This window comes from Lathyrus oleraceus, chromosome 5 (genome assembly GCF_024323335.1).
Source record: "Lathyrus oleraceus cultivar Zhongwan6 chromosome 5, CAAS_Psat_ZW6_1.0, whole genome shotgun sequence".
Lineage (NCBI taxonomy): Eukaryota > Viridiplantae > Streptophyta > Magnoliopsida > Fabales > Fabaceae > Lathyrus > Lathyrus oleraceus.
The window spans coordinates 106,492,325-106,514,560 of record NC_066583.1 but is presented as its reverse complement, the minus strand read 5'-3'; the positions used below and the strand labels follow the sequence as shown (position 1 = coordinate 106,514,560).

General features: G+C 27.4%; 1 protein-coding gene and 1 pseudogene across 1 annotated transcript; both read left to right on the top strand.

Annotated features, from left to right (window-relative positions):
- Window positions 1-4,884: 4,884 nt before the first annotated feature.
- On the top strand, window positions 4,885-7,752 carry LOC127085135 (beta-galactosidase 7-like). Its single transcript, XM_051025710.1, has one exon. It carries the CDS (start codon window positions 5,140-5,142, stop codon window positions 7,654-7,656), a length of 2,517 nt encoding a protein of 838 aa, XP_050881667.1. The 5' UTR covers window positions 4,885-5,139; the 3' UTR covers window positions 7,657-7,752.
- An 11,721-nt stretch (window positions 7,753-19,473) lies between these two features.
- LOC127079041 (beta-galactosidase-like) lies at window positions 19,474-21,740 on the top strand (annotated as a pseudogene).
- The last annotated feature ends 496 nt before the right edge of the window (window positions 21,741-22,236 follow it).

Sequence of the window (22,236 nt, the reverse complement as noted above, 5' to 3'; positions counted from 1 at the left end):
GATAAGATCTTTTAGCCAACTGTTATTTTATATTTTACAAAAGAAACTTTCACAATAGAAAATGACAATTCATAATTTATAACCGAAAGACCAATTTAAGGTATGGAGGAAAGTTAATTATGACCCATATATTATTGAATTTAATTGTGAATAACTTTAAATATTGTTTATTCTAAATATTTTATCTAGATTCGGTTTCTTTAATAAATATCACAAATAAGCATTATTTTTAACAGAGACTAAATGAAGTTTTGATGATTCAAATGAATTTAATTTTAATATTGTATTCAATAGGTAGCAATGTTCATATACCTAAATTATATGTTAATCCGTGATGGATGAATTTTAATAAATATTCATTATGAATATTTTTTAATTATAAATATATATATCGAAAATATTAAATTTTAGTAATATTTGAGATAAAGATTAATATATATATATATATATATATATATATATATATATATATATATATATATATATATATATATATATATATATATATATATATAATATTTTATACATATTTTCCATGCTTCTGGTTTTTAAGGATTTAAAACTGTCAAAAAAAAGTGGTAAAACTAATTCTCGTAATACTAAAAAATATGTACGTTTGACTTGAATATAATTTAATTATCCAATTAACTTGTAATTGTCATACAATTAATTATTAAACATGTAAAATATGATTGTCATACTAATAAATTATTATTATTTTAAAATTATATTGGAATTAGAATCCAATTAATTCTTAATTATAATAAAATTAAATTAGTCAGTTTTTTAATATGCAACTAAACAGCCATATACTTCCATTCTAAATAATAACCTTAAACCAATATAAATTTTTATTATTATATTCACCACAATGTGTAACTCAAGTCCATATATTTATTGGTTTTCTTTCATGCTCTAAAAAACAGTATATTATATTTATTATCATTATTCCCTGTATTATATTTTTTTAAATGATATAAATATTTATAATAATTATGGCATTATTCCCTGAGTTTTTTTTAATGATGGGATTATATTTTATGACATTAATGTTTTCAATAACTTTTTATAATGATTTGGGATGTTTTTGTCTTCAAAGTAGTTGGCCCTCCCATATTATTAGTGACAAATAAAATTTATTTTTTATAGATAGTAAAATTTATTTTGGTTGATTCAAATTAAATGGTGATAAATTAATTTTAATAAATATTGTTTATGATTTTTTTGTAGTAAAATTTGTTTTTATTTAATATTTATCTTAGTAACTTTTTACACCCGTGTAATGCTATTAATATTAGAATTAATGATTAATATATATAATACATTATACATATTTCATATGCCTTTAACTATTAAAGGTGTTAAATTTAATTCTCATAATAATAAAAAACATTCATAATAATCTAAAAGACATTTAATATCTATGTTTATTATTTCTAATTTAACATTAAATATTTTGATTACCAATAATAATAAATTTAGTTAATTATTAACTTGAATAAAATGTGGTAGAAAGTGATCTCTTTTAATTGTTTCCATATCAATTGTTTCCTATGTTATATTTAAAATAAATTATTATAATATTATTAGTAGATAGGTAAATATTTTATTCTGGTAATTTTTTATTTTGGCCATTTGTGATACTATTAATATTTGGCATAAAAATGTAATATGTGTTATATTTTTTAAAAAATTTAGTGAAATAAAAATAGAAGGTGCATTTAGCATGTTCTTGACAACATTAAATTCCTATACAAAAAAAACAAATTGTACCAAATCAAACTCTACAAGAAAACAAGCATACTCTGTAAGAAAATAATCTAAGCTAAAAGAACAACAACTTCATCATTATCCATATTTTTTAACAATGGAATTCCAAGAATTAAAGTATTAGGAAGGGTTAACAACGATAAATCAGTTATAATCCATTTCAAACCATCTTATCCGAAGATCTTAATAATTGTGATTAAGAGAGCAAATGCAAGAAGTTTCTAAATGAAATTAGCATACATGGTTTTTAAACTCATTTTATTGATATTGTTTGATGAAACTACTTGGAATGAAAGAAGAGGGATTGAAAATGTTGCAACAAATTTGTTTATTCCTGAACATTGTTCTTTTCTGAAGATTTTGAATCATTTCATAATATTGGAGAAATCTAAAGTAGAATTTTACAAGAACAACAATCCAAAATCTTGTAGGAATGAGAAAATCTAACGAAATAGGAGAAATCACAAATAGAATTATTCAAGAACAACAATTCAAAATCTATTTGTCAGTAACGGTAGGAAGAAAAAATCAAACCGCAGTCGGAGAAATCCAGAATAGAATTTTGCAAGAAAACATTCCAAAATCTAATTTTCCATAACGGTGGGAAGATGAAAATCTAATTGTGATGGAAGAAATCCAAAATATAATCCTGCAATTAAAACCACACACATAACTAATTATGCAACACTAATCAAAAATCGAGAAATGTAATTAGAGAAATTCAAAATCAACTTTGCAAGAACAGAATGACTTCCTGAGATATTTGCAACAGGAGTAGTGATTGCTTTGATTACTCTCTTATTCTACTGAGAAGTACTTGAAACCATTTTCTTTAAGGTACAAAATTATAAGTTTCTCTCCATTTCTCTGAGTTTTGCCACTCTTAGCCTGGTTTTGGAGAAATTAGAGAGGGAGAAAATGGATTTTAGTATGGAAAGAGTCAAAGAATATCATATGGGGTGTTGGCAGATAGTGGTATTTTGATTAGTGGTTTAGTAGAAGTTGTACACATAAGCTAATCGAATGATGTGGATTATTTTTTAAGAAGTTAAGGTTAGGTGTTTGTTGCATTGGTTTTAATAGATATAAATAGAAATTGAATTTTGTTTTGAATATTATAATATAAATATACATACCGGTACTTGACAAATTAGAATATTTAATAACGTAATATAAATATTAGTTAGGGTCATTGCCTTGGTCTTGTTGACTCTCCACTACCACATAAAATGCTTACTTGTGCACTTAGTAAAAATACTCAGCCTATACTTTTTCAATTTCATAAAAGATGTACTTGTTATCCTAGTGAAATATGCATTATGTGGAATGTTGTAGTAGAGTCACTTGTTATGTCTTGATAAAAAGTTTGACGCTTTTTAGGCCTTTCTGTCATAAGCTTTTGTGACAAATTAACATTTCTTGGAGTTTTGTGGCAAGAGACTTTAGGACAGCTTCCGCCATTGAAATGGATTTACATATATAGATGGTTAATGTCTCATTAGTCATTTTGGGTTCATGCATTTCATAACACACACACACACACACACACACACACACACATATATATATATATATATATATATATATATATATATATATATATATATATATATATATATATATATATATATATATATATATATATATATATATATATATATATATATATATATAATACAAAAAAACTTTTAATTATAGTTTTTTTGGTGAAGTGTTTTGTGCTATTTTATGACATTTTCTTATGGTGAACATGATTCAACGTGCATATGGAATTTGACCCTTACAATTAACATTTTAGGTACTCAAGAAAAAATGTATGATTGAATGTGTTGCTTGAAGGGCGTAAGGAAGAAAAATAAGATTTTTGCAAATTAGCACTTTATTTAATAATTGGTCGTTGTGTTGTACTATTTTACTTCACTTATTGTTAACATTTGAACTCGATTAGAAATGCGGATACTGATTTTCTTTCGCTAGCAGTTTGTCGAACCATTGCTCAAATTTATTAAATCTACATTTTTTTCCGAATTTTATTTCAGTTTTCATTATAAGTATTCCATTTTATAAAAAAAAACAGTCGCATTTTAATAGTAAATTCTAAATAATATCTTGGAGAGAGTATGAGATGTTACAAGAACCACCAAGAGATACCAAGTATGCGTCAAAAAAAAATTTATGATATAATTATATAAAGTTGAATGGTAAACTCTCCATCAAAGATAGACGAATGAGGTTTGGTTTTATAAATGTTAGTAAATGTTATTTCTGTGAGAATTGTGAATCCATGATCCATCTCTTTTTTGCTTGTGATGCTCTTAACCATATTTGGAGAGACATTCTAATGTGGATGGGCATTAGAAGAAATCTTTATATTTGGAATAGAGAGAAAATGTGGATGATAAAAGAAACAAAGATAAAAGTTTGGAAGTGGCATATTTTGAAAATAGCTATAGCGGAAGCAGTTTATGAGATTTGGAGAAGTAGGAATGAGAAGATATTTTCACAAAGAGATAAGAACCCATATTTAAAAGATAAGATAATACGAAATATTGTAGCGAGATGTACATTGCATAGAGAGTTAGAAAACCATGTGAATAGAATTCATCCTTGAATATAATAGGTCTTGTTTTGGTTGATACCTGGATCCATTGGATTGATTTTTGTAATGACTGTTTTTTTATAATGACAATTTAATGCTTTTATTGAGAAAAAAAAAGTTATATATAATTTTAGTTTTTTAATATTGTACAACTTTACCAATGTTCATAATTATTAATAGTTGTTCAGTAGTTTTATGGATAATTAGTCCATTTTTTAATTATATACAAATATACTAAGTTATCTTGTGAATAAATCACAACTTCTTTAAATTACTTAAATTTATTTTTGTAATTTTAATTTCTAATTCTAGATATTATTTGAAAATTTTAATACTTTATGAAATTGAAAATTATGTTTTTTAGAAAATATTGTTATTGTTAAAAAACTATTAAAAGATTGTTTGTATTTTTTTATGATAATCGGAATTGGATGTGTGTTGCTAATATGATTTTTTTAGGAGTACAAACATAAGATGGCTAGCTAATATGTAATGAAGATAAGATCTTTTAGCCAACTGTTATTTTATATTTTACAAAAGAAACTTTCACAATAGAAAATGACAATTCATAATTTATAACCGAAAGACCAATTTAAGTTATGGAGGAAAGTTAATTATAGACCCAAATATCTATCTTAGCAAATTGGATAGATTTTATACATGGCTTACAAATAAACTAAAAATAGGATAATAAAATAATAAATTGTGCCTATAAAAACCTGTTGATTTTAAACAATACACAATAATATTTTTTTGGAGAACAAAACAATATGTTTAATCCCAGGATTGGGCTCTTTTTTATTGTATGTTCATTTTTGTTGTGTGCTTTCTCATTTGCAACAACGGTTGAATATGATACAAATGCCATTATCATCAATGGAGAACGACGAATAATAATATCTGGTGCAATCCACTACCCACGCAGCACTTCCCAAATGTGGCCAGATCTTATTAAGAAAGCAAAAGATGGTGGTCTTGATGCCATCGAAACATATATATTTTGGGACCTTCACGAACCTATTCGCCGCCAATATGATTTTTCTGAAAATCTAGACTTCATCAAGTTTCTAAAAAATGTTCATGAAGAAGGTCTTTATGTTGTGCTTCGAATTGGTCCTTATGTTTGTGCTGAATGGAACTATGGAGGTTTCCCAATGTGGTTACACAACTTGCCAGGGATTCAACTAAGGACTGACAATGTAGTTTTTAAGGAGGAAATGAAAATATTTACAACAAAGATTGTGACCTTGTGCAAAGAAGCTGGATTGTTTGCACCACAAGGGGGGCCAATTATTTTAGCTCAAATTGAGAATGAATATGGAGATGTCATAACTAATTATGGAGAAGATGGGAATGCATACATTAAATGGTGTGCCCAGATGGCTTTAGCTCAAAATGTCGGCGTCCCATGGATCATGTGCAAGCAAAACAATGCTCCATCACCTATTATCAACACATGCAATGGTTATTATTGTGATAATTTCAAGCCAAACAATCCTAAAAGCCCCAAAATGTTTACAGAGAATTGGGTTGGCTGGTTCCAAAAATGGGGTGAAAGGAAGCCACACAGAACTGCTGAAGATGTAGCATTTTCAGTTGCACGTTTTTTTCAAAACGGTGGTGTCCTCCAAAACTACTACATGTACCATGGAGGAACAAATTTTGGAAGAACTGCGGGTGGTCCATATATTATTACAGCATATGACTATGATGCACCACTTGATGAATATGGTAACTTGAACCAACCAAAATGGGGACATCTTAAAAAACTCCATGCCGCCATAAAGTTAGGAGAGAAGGTTCTCACTAATGGAACGGTTACAGAGAAGCAATATGGAGATTCAGTATATTTGACTACATATGCAAATAATGCCACTGGAGAAAAAATTTGTTTTTTGAGTAATTCACATAATTCTAAGGATGTTGAAGTTGATCTACAACAAGATGGAAAGTACCATGTGCCTTCTTGGTCAGTGTCTATTCTCCAAGATTGCAACAAGGAAGTTTTCAACACTGCAAAGGTTGATGCACAAACAAATGTTTATGTGAAGAAACTATCTAAAGAATTAGGAAACTCACTCATCTGGACATGGGCATCTGACCCTGTGGAAGACACCTTACAAGCAATAGGTACATTTAACGCGTCTCAACTTTTAGAGCAAAAGAGTGTTACCGTTGATGCTAGTGATTATTTGTGGTACATGACCAAGGTTTTCATCAATGAAACATCCACTTGGAGTAATGCAACTTTGCAAGTGAACACATCAGGCCATGTTCTTCATGCCTATGTTAATGGACAATATATTGGCCCACAGTGGGGAACATATGATAACCTTCGTTTTACATATGAAAAAATCGTTTCATTAAAACAAGGTACCAACATTATAAGTTTACTAAGTGGTACAGTTGGTCATGCGCATTATGGTGCATCTTTTGATATGAAAGAAACTGGTATTGTTGGGGGTCCTGTGAAACTCATTGCAACCAGTTCAGGTAATACTATGGATTTATCAAAATCTAGTTGGTCATACAAGGTTGGATTAAACGGTGAGGCTAGAAGGTTCTATGATTCTAAAATTAAAAATGGAGTTCAATGGAACATAAACAATGTTGTTATAGGAAAACCATTGACTTGGTACAAGACTACTTTTAAGACCCCTGAAGGTAAAGACTCTGTAGTCTTGGATTTCATAGGCCTTACAAAAGGACATGCATGGGTTAATGGTCAAAGTATTGGAAGGTATTGGCCTACAATGGTAGCTGAAAAAAATGGATGTGATATTAAATGTGATTATAGAGGAAATTATGGAGCTGATAAATGTTTGAGTGGCTGTGGAGAACCATCTCAGAGGTTTTACCATGTGCCAAGGTCATTCTTAAATAATGACACAAAAAGTAACACGTTGGTTTTGTTTGAGGAAATGGGTGGAAGCCCTTTTAATGTGTCTGTTCAAACAGTTGCAATTGATTTTATATGTGCAAGAACAGATTATGGAAAAACCTTAGAACTAAAATGCCCTGATGGAAAAACTATTTCAGAAATCCAGTTTGCGAGCTATGGAGATCCACAAGGAAATTGTGGATCATTTCAAGTAGGTGAATGGGAATCACGCCATAGTGTGGCAGTGGTCGAAAAAGCATGTGGTGGAAAACAATTATGTTCAATTAACGTGACAAGTTCCATATTTGGAATAACTAAAGGTGGCATAAATGGCCAGCTAGCTGTGCAACTCCTATGTGATGGCTCTAATCCTGAAGATAATCGTGTACAAATGGTGCACGTGTAGTTCTATATTATAATTTGTCTCCATGTTAGCACATTCTATAATGTGTGACATATATTTCTTTATGTTATGTTTTTCTGTTGGGCTCCACTTTTTATTTTTAAAATTTCAATTTTTTACTTATGCTACAACCTTAGTCATCATAGTTTCATTTTCTTACTTTAGACTAGACAAATAAACAAAAAAAGTATAAATAACTATTATTATCTTAGAAAACAAATTAGGAGTGTACAACTCCTATGTGATGACTTTGATGATGGGCTTTGATTATGTTCAGGTGCACTCTTATATCTTTTATATTTTCCTATGCCACGTCGTAATTTTTTTATGTGACGATCTTTAGAATTATATTCTTTAGTGCAGTTCCTCTTTTCTCTTTTATTTCTATCTCACATTTTTTTATTCACTTCCATGATTTAAAATCATAATTAAATTATGCAATTAGATGTCATAAAAATCTATAACTCCAATTATAAACTTAATTCTACAAAATTTCTCCCACTTCCACTAATATTTTAAATGATTTATGAAAGAAAAATAAAATTTTAAGATTAAGTAAGTAAATTCATTAAAATATTTCAAATAAAATATAATGTAAAGTTAGAAAAAATTACTAAAATCAACCAAAAAATTAAATTAATAATATATAAAATAAAACCTATTTAATAATAATTCAAATAGATGAATAGCTTGTTTGAACATATTTATCCCATAGGAAGAAGATTATAAGAAGTAAAATCAAGGTCATAAATGTTGAATAAATTAAAAGAGTTCTATGACCGTAAAACGCACAAAATAAAACACGTTTAATTTGGAAGTTGTTTAATATGATATACAAAGATGATGACTCAATGCCAGAGAATATGAATGTATTAAGACTATTAAGAGTTACATAGAAGCTAGTGATATTAAATTGGATGATGAGTTGAATTTTTATTATTGATTTTGTTAATGATAATAGAAATGACGATGATAATGTAAATCATACGCATGCACATGCCGATGTAACTACATGATGATGTAACTAACATCCATAACATAAATAACTTAACTCTAAGTTAGTTACACTATAGTTGGTTACTTAGTTGAAGATTACTTCATATATAAGCAAAACAATGCTCATGTAACTGATTAAGATTAACCAATACATTGGTTCTACTTTTCTCATCGTTGCATGCATGTTAGCCTTTCTTTCTTCTTCTCCAAGCCATAGCCAAAAGCTTGTCATTTCCATGGCATGATTTGCATAGAGTCCATCTTCACATGGTATCATCGACCTGTGATTCTTTTCTGGTTGAATTATCATCAAATTTTCAAATTCAATAGCTATTTTTTCCCACAACATGGCCTTTACAATTTCGTTCATATGAAAAAATGAATAAATTATGATTATAATGTTTAGATTAATTTTAATTTAATACATTTAATTTATATACGAATATATGAATAAGCAAGTATGAGTAGTTAAAATCTTACTCTTATAGCCTTAACTCAAGTCTGAGAATTTTTGTAGGTTTTCCTTGTGAGTAAATGTGTTTTTAATGTCCAAGAGAATGAAGCACTCCAATTATGTTTGAAAAGAAACATGAATATAGTTATATAATACAATTTATATTGTTATAGGGGTAACTTATGTATAATACTACCAGAAAGAACATTGTTATCTCCAACTCGTTCTAAAATTGTTTCTATGGTAACAAATTCAAAATAATAGTGTGGAGTTGTGGAGTATGAGCCTTGAATATTTATGACATAAGTCGTTCCCAAAAAAACATGCATTTTTAAGCCTTTGATTGGTTTGTATGTTTCATTTACCCGAAGTATTTTTTATATTTTTTATGGTATATAAATTTTTCTCTTGTATCATTTCTCTAAATTGTGGTATAAGCTATTTGGCTTTCGTTACATGTAAAGGAGTTCCCTGAAGAAAAAAAATAGCAATAAAATATTAAAATCAATTAACTTATAACGAAAAGTAATAATGTTAAATATTTTGAATATAAAAGTATATTTTGTGAACAATAAACACAATATTTTAGATAAAAAATTATTACCTATTCGTCTAACAAAATCATTTCTACGAATGGATATATAGTGAATATGGTCGATGTTAAGAAAGTTGTTAGGATGTGGTATTAAAAAAGTTAAGAGATTGTTATTTATATACGACAATGCGCTCCTATGACCTTTCTTATGACTGAAGCGTATATATTTTCCTATGTTTATTATTTTAATCGGCTCAATGAATGAAAGGGTGATGATAATAAATGAATATTATATGCAAGGGTAAACCACTAAATATGAAATGGAAATCCAATTAATTCTTAATTATAACAAAATTAAAATTCTCAATAATTAAATAGGTAAGTAATTCAAGTCCATCAATTTATTGATTATCTTTAATGATTTTTAAAAAAAAGTTTATTCTATTTATTGTCATTAATTCATGTGTTAAATTCCTAAAAAAAAATAGTAGACATATTCGGGTTTACATATCCTTTGTGATAAATTAACGTTTTTTTAGACCTTTGTGGCAGGAGTCTTTATGACCGCTTCCCCGTTTAAATGAGTTAACATATCTGGGTTGTCAATGTCTTTATGACCTTTGTGATATTTTATGACATTTTGTTATGGTCAACATGATTCAATGTGTATATGGAATTTGACCCGTACAATTAACATTTTAGATACTCTAGGTGAAATTTATGATTGAATGTGTTGCTTGAAGTGCGTAAGGGAAAAAACATGATTTTTGCAAATTAACACTTTATTTAATTATTGGTCGTTATGGTACACTATTTTACTTGATTTTCTTCCGCTAGAGATTTTTCCAACTGTTGCTCAAATTTATTAAGTCTACCTTTTATTCTTGAATTTTATTTTTGTTATCATTATAAGTATTTCATTTTAGAAATAAAAAAGCAGTCGCATTTTAATAGTATATTCTGAACAATATCTTGCGGAAAGTATGGGATGTTACAAGAATCACCAAGAGATACCAAATATATGTCAAATATTTTCTTATGATATAATTATATATAGCAAAATGGTATGCTCCCCACCAATCATAAATCGATGAGTTTTGGTTTTATAAATGATAGTAAACTAGTATACGACCTGCGTGATGCGCTGGTTGTAAAGAAGGTTGTGCATATGGTAAAAATAAGTCTTTGAAATAAAATAAAATTTTATTTATGATATATATTATTTTTTTTATAAAAACTCGCATTAGCGGTTTCATGGAACACTTTCAATATTATCTTGAACATGTGATTAACTTGTGCCCTAAGGGCACATGTTAAGTAGTCTAAAAATGGAAAGTTTGTGTTGGAAAAACAATGAAAAAATTATTTATCAATTTTTAATAAAAACAATGCACATTTTTCAAAAAAAAAAGTTTATACATTTAACTTTTAACATTTCGGCATTACCTTATATTAATAATAATTTTTTAATAAGATGGTTTATGATTGCAAATGTCTAACCTTTATTTAGAGTATTTGGAAGGTGGTTCAGACGAAGGACACCTAAATTCATGGCATTCTTGGTGAAGTTTCTTCATACATTTTTCACATCCAATGTAATGCCATCCAAACCTATCGTCAATTTCATTTATAGTTACTGAAATTGTGAAGAAAACTTCCTATATTTAAAAGTTTAAAAAAATTGGTAAGTAAAATAACATAATTGTATTTACAAAATATTTTTTAATTAAAATTTATAGTGTACCTTAATATCTGACTCTCATGTCATTGCCATTACATTTTGTAGTGTAGTTCTATTTTGAGTCATTATCTTTTGAGGTGACATATTTTAAAACTCAATGATAGGAATCTCCTTTATTTCTAGCTAAGTATTTGATGGAGTGTATAGTTTATACAGAATAAAAAGACAATTAATAAATATTAGTAACCAAATAAAGTATAATCAATGGGTACACTAATTTTTTAGAATTCTGAATTTTCTAGATTGATGTAAATCTGAATAGTTGAAGTTGAGTTGATCGAGCGGTGGATCAAAAATTTAAGTTTATTAGTGAAAATGGTAATACTTCTTAATGAATATAATATATATAAGATTTAAATATATAGTTACCTCTAAACACATTCACTATTGTAGAGGTGATTGCAACTATGGTCATTTTTTTTATTGACCTATTATCAAATTTTCAAATTCAATAGCTATTTTTCCCACAACATGGCCTTTACAATTTCATTCATATGTATAAATGAATAAATTATTATTATAATGTTTAGATTAATTTTAATTTAATACACTTAATTTATATACGACTATATGAATAAGCAAATATGGATAGTTAAAATCTTACTCTTGTAGCCTTAACTCAAGTCTGAGAATTTTTGTAGGTTTTCCTTATGAGTAAATGTGTTCTTAATGTCCAAGAGAATGAAGCACTCCAATCATGTCTGAAAAGAAACCTGAATATAGTTATATAATATAATTTATATTGTTGTAGGGTAACTTATGTATAATACTACCAGAAAGAACATTGTTGTCTCCAACTCTTTCTAAAATTGTTTCTATGGTGACAAATTCAAAATAATAGTGTGGAATTGTGGAGTATGAGTCTTGAATATTTATGACATAAGTCGTTCCCAAAAAACATGCATTTTTAAGCCTTTGATTGGTTTGTATGTTTCATTTACATGAAGTATTTTTTATATTTTGTTATGGTATATGAATTTCTCTCTTCTATCATTTCTCTATGACTGAAGCCTATACATTTTCCTATGTTTATTATTTTAATCGGCTCAATAAATGAAATGGTGATAATAATAAAGGAATATTCTATGCAAGGGTTAACCACTAAATATGACATTGAAATCCAATTAATTCTTAACTATAACAAAATTAAAATTGTCAATAATTAAATAGGTAAGTAATTTAAGTCCATCAATTTATTGACTATCTTTAATGATTTAAAAAAAAGTTTATTTTATTTATTATCATTAATTCATGCGTTAAATTCTTAAAAAATAGTAGATATATTCGGGTTTACATATCATTTGTGATAAATTAAAGTTTTTTAGACATTTGTAGCAGCAAAGTTTTAACTCATACCCCTACATTTATCCTTACACGCGTACATTTTACACAAATACAAAATTTTATCCTTATATATTTTTAACTATTTTATTTTTTTATTTTTTTAAAAAAATAATTTTTTTTGTATACCGGGAGACTTTACAAAAGAGTACCGGTAGTTATTTTTGAAACTTTTTTTAATATTTTTTTTGTATACCGGAAGACTTTGCCAAAGAGTTCCGATAGTTAATTTTGTGTACCGAAGGACTTGGCAAAAGAGTTCCCGTAGTCATTTTTCAAACATTTTTAAAATATTAAAGTCCCAGTAGTCATTTTTTGTGTACCGGAAGACTTTACAAAAGAGTTTCGGTAGTCATTTTTCAAGTATTTTTTTAATATTTTTTTGTGTACCAGAAGACTTTGCAAAAGAGTTCCGGTATTCAATTTTGATGTACCGGAAGACTTTGCAAGAGAATTTCGGTACTCATTTTTCAAGCAGTTTTTTAATTTTTTTTATATACTGGAAGACTTTACACACAAAATAAAGTTTAAAAAATACTTGAAAAATACGAACAGAACTCTTTTTGTAAACTCTTCCGGTACATAAAATAAAATTTTAAAAATATTTAAAAATAAAATAATTAATTAATTAAAAATATATAAGGATAAAATTAGTATATTTTATAGAATGCTGGGGTACATGAATAAATGTAGGGGTATAAAGTAAAGTTTTCTTGTGGCAGGAGTCTTTATGACCGCTTTCCTCATTGAAATGGGTTTACATATCCGCCTCGTCAATGTCTCATTAGTATAATATATATATATATATATATATATATATATATATATATATAATATATATATATATATATATATATATATATATATATATATATATATATATATATGTATGTATATAATATTTATGACCCAGATATTATTGAATTTAATTGTGAACAACTTTAATATTGTTTATTCTCAATATTTTATCAAGATTGGATTTCTTTAATAATATCACAAATAAGCATTAGTTTTAATGATTCAAATCAATTTAATTTTAATATTGTATTCATTAGGTAGCAATATTCATATAGCTAAAATATATGTTACGCCGGATGGATGAATTCTAATAAATATTCATTATGAATGTTTTTTAATTATAAATATATATATCGAAAATATTAAATTTAGTAATATTTGAGATAAAGATTAATATATATAATATTTTATACATATTTTCCATGCTTCTGGTTTTTAAGGGTTTAAAAGTTTTCCAAAAAAAGTGGTAAAACTAATTCTGGTAATACTAAAAAATATGTACGTTTGATTGAATATAATTTAATTATCCAATTAATTGGTAATTGTCATAAAATTAATTATTAAACAGGTAAAATATGATTGTCATACCAATGAATTATTATTATTTTTAAATTATATTGGAATTAGAATCCAATTAATTCTTAATTATAATAAAATTAAATTAGTCAGTTATTTAACATGCAACTAAACAACCATATACTTCCATTCTAAAATGTATGAGTTATAAGTTATAATAAACCTTAAACCAATATAAATTTTTATTATTATATTCACCATAATGTGTAACTCAAGTCTATGTATTTATTGGTTTTCTTTCATGATCTAAAAAACAGTATATTATATTTATTATCATTATTCCCTGAGTTATATTTTTTTAAATGATATAAATGTTTATAATAATAATAATACACTTCTTTATTAAAAAATAATAAAAATAAAATATTATATTTTTTTAACATTTTATTATGTGTTGTTAATATGTAGGATAAAATATTATATGTATAAATTTTTTTAATGTTTATAAGTAAAATAATTATTTATTATTCTAATTTCATTTTTCAATTTGTAATAAAAAAAATAATAATACAAAATTAAATCATTTATTATATTCATTATTTAACTTTTATCACATTTTTTAATGATGAAATTAACTTTTATGACATCAATTTTTTCAATAATTTTTTACAATTCTTTATGACATATTTGTGCTCATAAATAATATTTTATTTATACTTTTTTTGAAAAATAATATAGTAAATTAAAATGATAATATTAATGGTTAAAATAAAGTGTAGTGTAATTGTTTCATTATAACTCCAATTAAAGTTTTTATTAAATCTTTATTGGTAATAAATATTTCAATTTAGTTCAAAAATGAAATTGATAACTTTCTATTATCGTTAGGAAATAATAGATGTAAATTTGATGTTATTTTATTATTTATTAATAAAAATTAAAAATTAAGTTAAATTACATATGGAAACAAAGTATAATATGTATAAGTAATGTCATAGAGTCAATTTTAAAATTTTCAGTAATAATGTTAATAATACAAAATTTAAATATTTATTATATTCATTATTTAATTTAATTGAGAACAACTTTAAATATAATTTATTGTAAATATTTTATCATTCATTTTTTTTAATGATGACATTATATTTTATGACATTAATGTTTTCAATAACTTTTATATATGTTTTGTATTGTTTTTGTCTTCAAAGTTGTCGGCCATCCCCTATTATTAGTGACAAATAAAATTTATTTTTTATAGATAGTAAAATTTATTTTTTATTACAGAATAAATTAATTTTGTTGATTCAAATTAAATGGTGATAAATCAATTTTAATAAATACTGTTTATGAAAAAAAAATTGTAGTAAAATTTGTTTTTATTTAATATTTATCTTAGTAACTTTTTTATACCCTTGTAATGCTATTAATATTAGAATTAATGATTAATATATATAATACATTATACATATTTCATATGCCTTTAACTATTAAAGGTGTTAAATTTAATTCTCATAATAATAAAAAACATTCATAATAATCTAAAACACATTTAATATCTATGTTTATTATTTCTAATTTAACATTAAATATTTTGATTACCAATAATAATAAATTTAGTTTATTAACTTGAATAAAATGTGGTAGAAAGTGATCTCTTTTAATTATTTCCATATCGATTGTTTCCTATGTTATATTTAAATAAATTATTATAATATTATTAGTAGGTAGGTAAATATTTCATTCTGGTAATTTTTTACTTTGGCCATTTGTGATACTATTAATATTTGGCATAAAAATGTAATATGTGTTATATTTTTTAAAATTTTAGTGAAATAAAAATAGAATTATGCAAGAAAGGAAAACCAAAATTGATTTGTCTTGTACCTATGTAGTTTGTGAAGAAGGTGCATATAGCATGTTCTTGACAACATTAAATTCCTATAAAAAAAACAAATTGTACCAAATCAAACTCTACAAGAAACAATCATACTCTTTAAGATAATAATCTAAGCTAAAAGAACAACAACTTCATCATTATCCATATTTTCAACAATGGAATTCCAAGAATTAAAGTATTAGGAAGGGTTAACAACGATAAATCAGTTATAATCCATTTCAAACCACCTTTTCGAAGATCTTAATAATTGTGGTTAAGAGAGCAAATGCAAGAAGTTTCTAAATGAGATTAGCATACATGGTTTTTAAACTCATTTTATTGATATTGTTTGATGAAACTACTTGGAATGAAAGAAGAGGGATTGAAAATGTTGCAACAAATTTGTTTATTCCCTAACATTGTTCTTTTCTGAAGATTTTGAATCATTTCATAATATTGGAGAAATCTAAAGTAGAATTCTGCAAGAACAACAATCCAGTCGGAGAAATCCAGAATAGAATTTTGCAAGAAAACATTCCAAAATCTAATTTTCCATAACGGTGGGAAGATGAAAATCTAATCGTGATGGAAGAAATCCAAAATATAATCCTGCAATAACAACCACACACATAACTAATTATGCAACACTAATCCAAAATCGACAAATATAATTAGAGAAATTCAAAATCAATTTTGCAAGAACAGAATGACTTCCTGAGATATTTGCAACAGGGGTAGTGATTGCTTTGATTACTCTCTTATTCTACTGAGAAGTACTTGAAACCATTTTCTTTAAGGTACAAAATTATAAGTTTCTCTCCATTTCTCTAAGTTTTGCCACTCCTAGCCTGGTTTGGAGAAATTAGAGAGGGAGAAAATGGATTTTAGTATGGAAAGAGTCAAAGAATATCATATGGGGTGTTGGCAGATAGTGGTATTTTGATTAGTGGTTTAGTAGAAGTTGTACACATAAGCTAATCGAATGATGTGGATTATTTTTTAAGAAGTTAAGGTTAGGTGTTTGTTGCATTGTTTTAATAGATATAAATAGAAATTGAATTTTGTTTTGAATATTATAATATAAATATACATACCGGTACTTGACAAATTAGAATATTTAATAACGTAATATAAATATTAGTTAGGATTATTGCCTTGGTCTTGTTGACTGTCCACTACCATATAAAATGCTTACTTGTGCACTTAGTATATAAGCATGTGCTTTATTATGGTACCCAAATTTATTTATAGCTGTATGTGTGTGATCTTAAGAATATATGCAATAGGTAGTTAGTGGGTTAGTAATTGAAAAACAATAAAATGTGTGACTTAGTGAATTTGGTTCCTAAAAATTGGGGTGTTTGGACTAAGTGAGAATTGAATAAACCTAATAAATAGAAACATTCTCCTTACCTTGAAAAAGTCATATACATTCCAATAATTTTCTCTATTGTTTACTTCAATCGGTGTCACTTTTGTCCGTCTTTTCTCTCAACTTTCAGCTTTATAAAAATTTATTAACTCAATTCATATCTTACACATAAAAATACTCAGCCTATACTTTTTCAATTTCATAAAAGATGTACTTGTTATCCTAGTGAAATATGCATTATGTGGATGTTGAAAGTAGAGTCACTTGTTATGTCTTGATAAAAAGTTTGATGCTTTTTAGGCCTTTCTGTCATAAGCTTTGTGACAAATTAACATTTCTTGGAGTTTTGTGGCAAGAGACTTTAGGACAGCTTCCGCCATTGAAAAGGATTTACATATACAGATGGTTAATGTCTCATTAGTCATTTTGGATTCATGCATTTCATAACACACACACACACACAAATATATATATATATATATATATATATATATATATATATATATATATATATATATATATATATATATATATATAAATACAAAAAAAAACTTTTAATTATAGTTTTTTTGGTGAAGTGTTTTGTGCTATTTTATGACATTTTCTTATGGTGAACATGATTCAACGTGCATATGGAATTTGACCCTACAATTAACATTTTAGGTACTCAAGAAAAAATGTATGATTGAATGTGTTGCTTGAAGGGCGTAAGGAAGAAAAATAAGATTTTTGCAAATTAGCACTTTATTTAATAATTGGTCGTTGTGTTGTACTATTTTACTTCACTTATTGTTAACATTTGAACTCGATTAGAAATGCGGATACTGATTTTCTTTCGCTAGCAGTTTGTCGAACCATTGCTCAATTTTATTAAATCTACATTTTTTTCCGAATTTTATTTCAGTTTTCATTATAAGTATTCCATTTTATAAAAAAAACAGTCGCATTTTAATAGTAAATTCTAAATAATATCTTGGAGAAAGTATGAGATGTTACAAGAACCACCAAGAGATACCAAGTTGCGTCAAAAAAAAATTATGATATAATTATATAAAGTTGAATGGTAAACTCTCCATCAAAGATAGACGAATGAGGTTTGGTTTTATAAATGTTAGTAAATGTTATTTCTGTGAGAATTGTGAATCCATGATCCATCTCTTTTTTGCTTGTGATGCTCTTAACCATATTTGGAGAGACATTCTAATGTGGATGGGCATTAGAAGAAATCTTTATATTTGGAATAGAGAGAAAATGTGGATGATAAAAGAAACAAAGATAAAAGTTTGGAAGTGCATATTTTGAAAATAGCTATAGCGAGAGCAGTTTATGAGATTTGGAGAAGTAGGAATGAGAAGATATTTTCACAAAGAGATAAGAACCCATATTTAAAAGATAAGATAATACGAAATATTGTAGCGAGATGTACATTGCATAGAGAGTTAGAAAACCATGTGAATAGAATTCATCCTTGAATATAATAGGTCTTGTTTTGGTTGATACCTGGATCCATTGGATTGATTTTTGTAATGACTGTTTTTTTATAATGACAATTTAATGCTTTTATTGAGAAAAAAAAGTTATATATAATTTTAGTTTTTTAATATTGTACAACTTTACCAATGTTCATAATTATTAATAGTTGTTCAGTAGTTTTATGGATAATTAGTCCATTTTTTAATTATATACAAATATACTAAGTTATCTTGTGAATAAATCACAACTTCTTAAATTACTTAAATTTATTTTTGTAATTTTAATTTCTAATTCTAGATATTATTTGAAAATTTTAATACTTTATGAAATTGAAAATTATGTTTTTAGAAAATATTGTTATTGTTAAAAACTATTAAAAAATTGTTTGTATTTTATTATGATAATCGGAATTGGATGTGTGTTGCTAATATGATTTTTTTAGGAGTACAAACATAAGATGGCTAGCTAATATGTAATGAAGATAAGATCTTTTAGCCAACTGTTATTTTATATTTTACAAAAGAAACTTTCACAATAGAAAATGACAATTCATAATTTATAACCGAAAGACCAATTTAAGTTATGGAGGAAAGTTAATTATAGACCCAAATATCTATCTTAGCAAATTGGATAGATTTTATACATGGCTTACAAATAAACTAAAATAGGATAATAAAATAATAAATTGTGCCTATAAAAACCTGTTGATTTTAAACAATACACAATAATATTTTTTTGGAGAACAAAACAATATGTTTAATCCCAGGATTGGGCTCTTTTTTATTGTATGTTCATTTTTGTTGTGTGCTTTCTCATTTGCAACAACGGTTGAATATGATACAAATGCCATTATCATCAATGGAGAACGACGAATAATAATATCTGGTGCAATCCACTACCCACGCAGCACTTCCCAAATGTGGCCAGATCTTATTAAGAAAGCAAAAGATGGTGGTCTTGATGCCATCGAAACATATATATTTTGGGACCTTCACGAACCTATTCGCCGCCAATATGATTTTTCTGAAAATCTAGACTTCATCAAGTTTCTAAAAAATGTTCATGAAGAAGGTCTTTATGTTGTGCTTCGAATTGGTCCTTATGTTTGTGCTGAATGGAACTATGGAGGTTTCCCAATGTGGTTACACAACTTGCCAGGGATTCAACTAAGGACTGACAATGTAGTTTTTAAGGAGGAAATGAAATATTTACAACAAAGATTGTGACCTTGTGCAAAGAAGCTGGATTGTTTGCACCACAAGGGGGGCCAATTATTTTAGCTCAAATTGAGAATGAATATGGAGATGTCATAACTAATTATGGAGAAGATGGGAATGCATACATTAAATGGTGTGCCCAGATGGCTTTAGCTCAAATGTCGGCGTCCCATGGATCATGTGCAAGCAAAACAATGCTCCATCACCTATTATCAACACATGCAATGGTTATTATTGTGATAATTTCAAGCCAAACAATCCTAAAAGCCCCAAAATGTTTACAGAGAATTGGGTTGGCTGGTTCCAAAAATGGGGTGAAAGGAAGCCACACAGAACTGCTGAAGATGTAGCATTTTCAGTTGCAACGTTTTTTTTCAAAACGGTGGTGTCCTCCAAAACTACTACATGTACCATGGAGGAACAAATTTTGGAAGAACTGCGGGTGGTCCATATATTATTACAGCATATGACTATGATGCACCACTTGATGAATATGGTAACTTGAACCAACCAAAATGGGGACATCTTAAAAAACTCCATGCCGCCATAAAGTTAGGAGAGAAGGTTCTCACTAATGGAACGGTTACAGAGAAGCAATATGGAGATTCAGTATATTTGACTACATATGCAAATAATGCCACTGGAGAAAAAATTTGTTTTTTGAGTAATTCACATAATTCTAAGGATGTTGAAGTTGATCTACAACAAGATGGAAAGTACCATGTGCCTTCTTGGTCAGTCTATTCTCCAAGATTGCAACAAGGAAGTTTTCAACACTGCAAAGGTTGATGCACAAACAAATGTTTATGTGAAGAAACTATCTAAAGAATTAGGAAACTCACTCATCTGGACATGGGCATCTGACCCTGTGGAAGACACCTTACAAGCAATAGGTACATTTAACGCGTCTCAACTTTTAGAGCAAAAGAGTGTTACCGTTGATGCTAGTGATTATTTGTGGTACATGACCAAGGTTTTCATCAATGAAACATCCACTTGGAGTAATGCAACTTTGCAAGTGAACACATCAGGCCATGTTTCTTCATGCCTATGTTAATGGACAATATATTGGCCCACAGTGGGGAACATATGATAACCTTCGTTTTACATATGAAAAAATCGTTTCATTAAAACAAGGTACCAACATTATAAGTTTACTAAGTGGTACAGTTGGTCATGCGCATTATGGTGCATCTTTTGATATGAAAGAAACTGGTATTGTTGGGGGTCCTGTGAAACTCATTGCAACCAGTTCAGGTAATACTATGGATTTATCAAAATCTAGTTGGTCATACAAGGTTGGATTAAACGGTGAGGCTAGAAGGTTCTATGATTCTAAAATTAAAAATGGAGTTCAATGGAACATAAACAATGTTGTTATAGGAAAACCATTGACTTGGTACAAGACTACTTTTAAGACCCCTGAAGGTAAAGACTCTGTAGTCTTGGATTTCATAGGCCTTACAAAAGGACATGCATGGTTAATGGTCAAAGTATTGGAAGGTATTGGCCTACAATGGTAGCTGAAAAAAATGGATGTGATATTAAATGTGATTATAGAGGAAATTATGGAGCTGATAAATGTTTGAGTGGCTGTGGAGAACCATCTCAGAGGTTTTACCATGTGCCAAGGTCATTCTTAAATAATGACACAAAAAGTAACACGTTGGTTTGTTGTGAGGAAATGGGTGGAAGCCCTTTTAATGTGTCTGTTCAAACAGTTGCAATTGATTTTATATGTGCAAGAACAGATTATGGAAAACCTTAGAACTAAAATGCCCTGATGGAAAACTATTTCAGAAATCCATTTGTTTGCGAGCTATGGAGATCCACAAGGAAATTGTGGATCATTTCAAGTAGGTGAATGGGAATCACGCCATAGTGTGGCAGGGTCGAAAAAGCATGTGGTGGAAACAATTATGTTCAATTAACGTGACAAGTTCCATATTTGGAATAACTAAAGGTGGCATAAATGGCCAGCTAGCTGTGCAACTCCTATGTGATGGCTCTATCCTGAAGATAATCGTGTACAAATGGTGCACGTGTAGTTCTATATTATAATTTGTCTCCATGTTAGCACATTCTATAATGTGTGACATATATTTCTTTATGTTATGTTTTTCTGTTGGGCTCCACTTTTTATTTTTAAATTTCAATTTTTTACTTATGCTACAACCTTAGTCATCATAGTTTCATTTTCTTACTTTAGACTAGACAAATAAACAAAAAAAGTATAAATACTATTATTATTTAGAAAACAAATT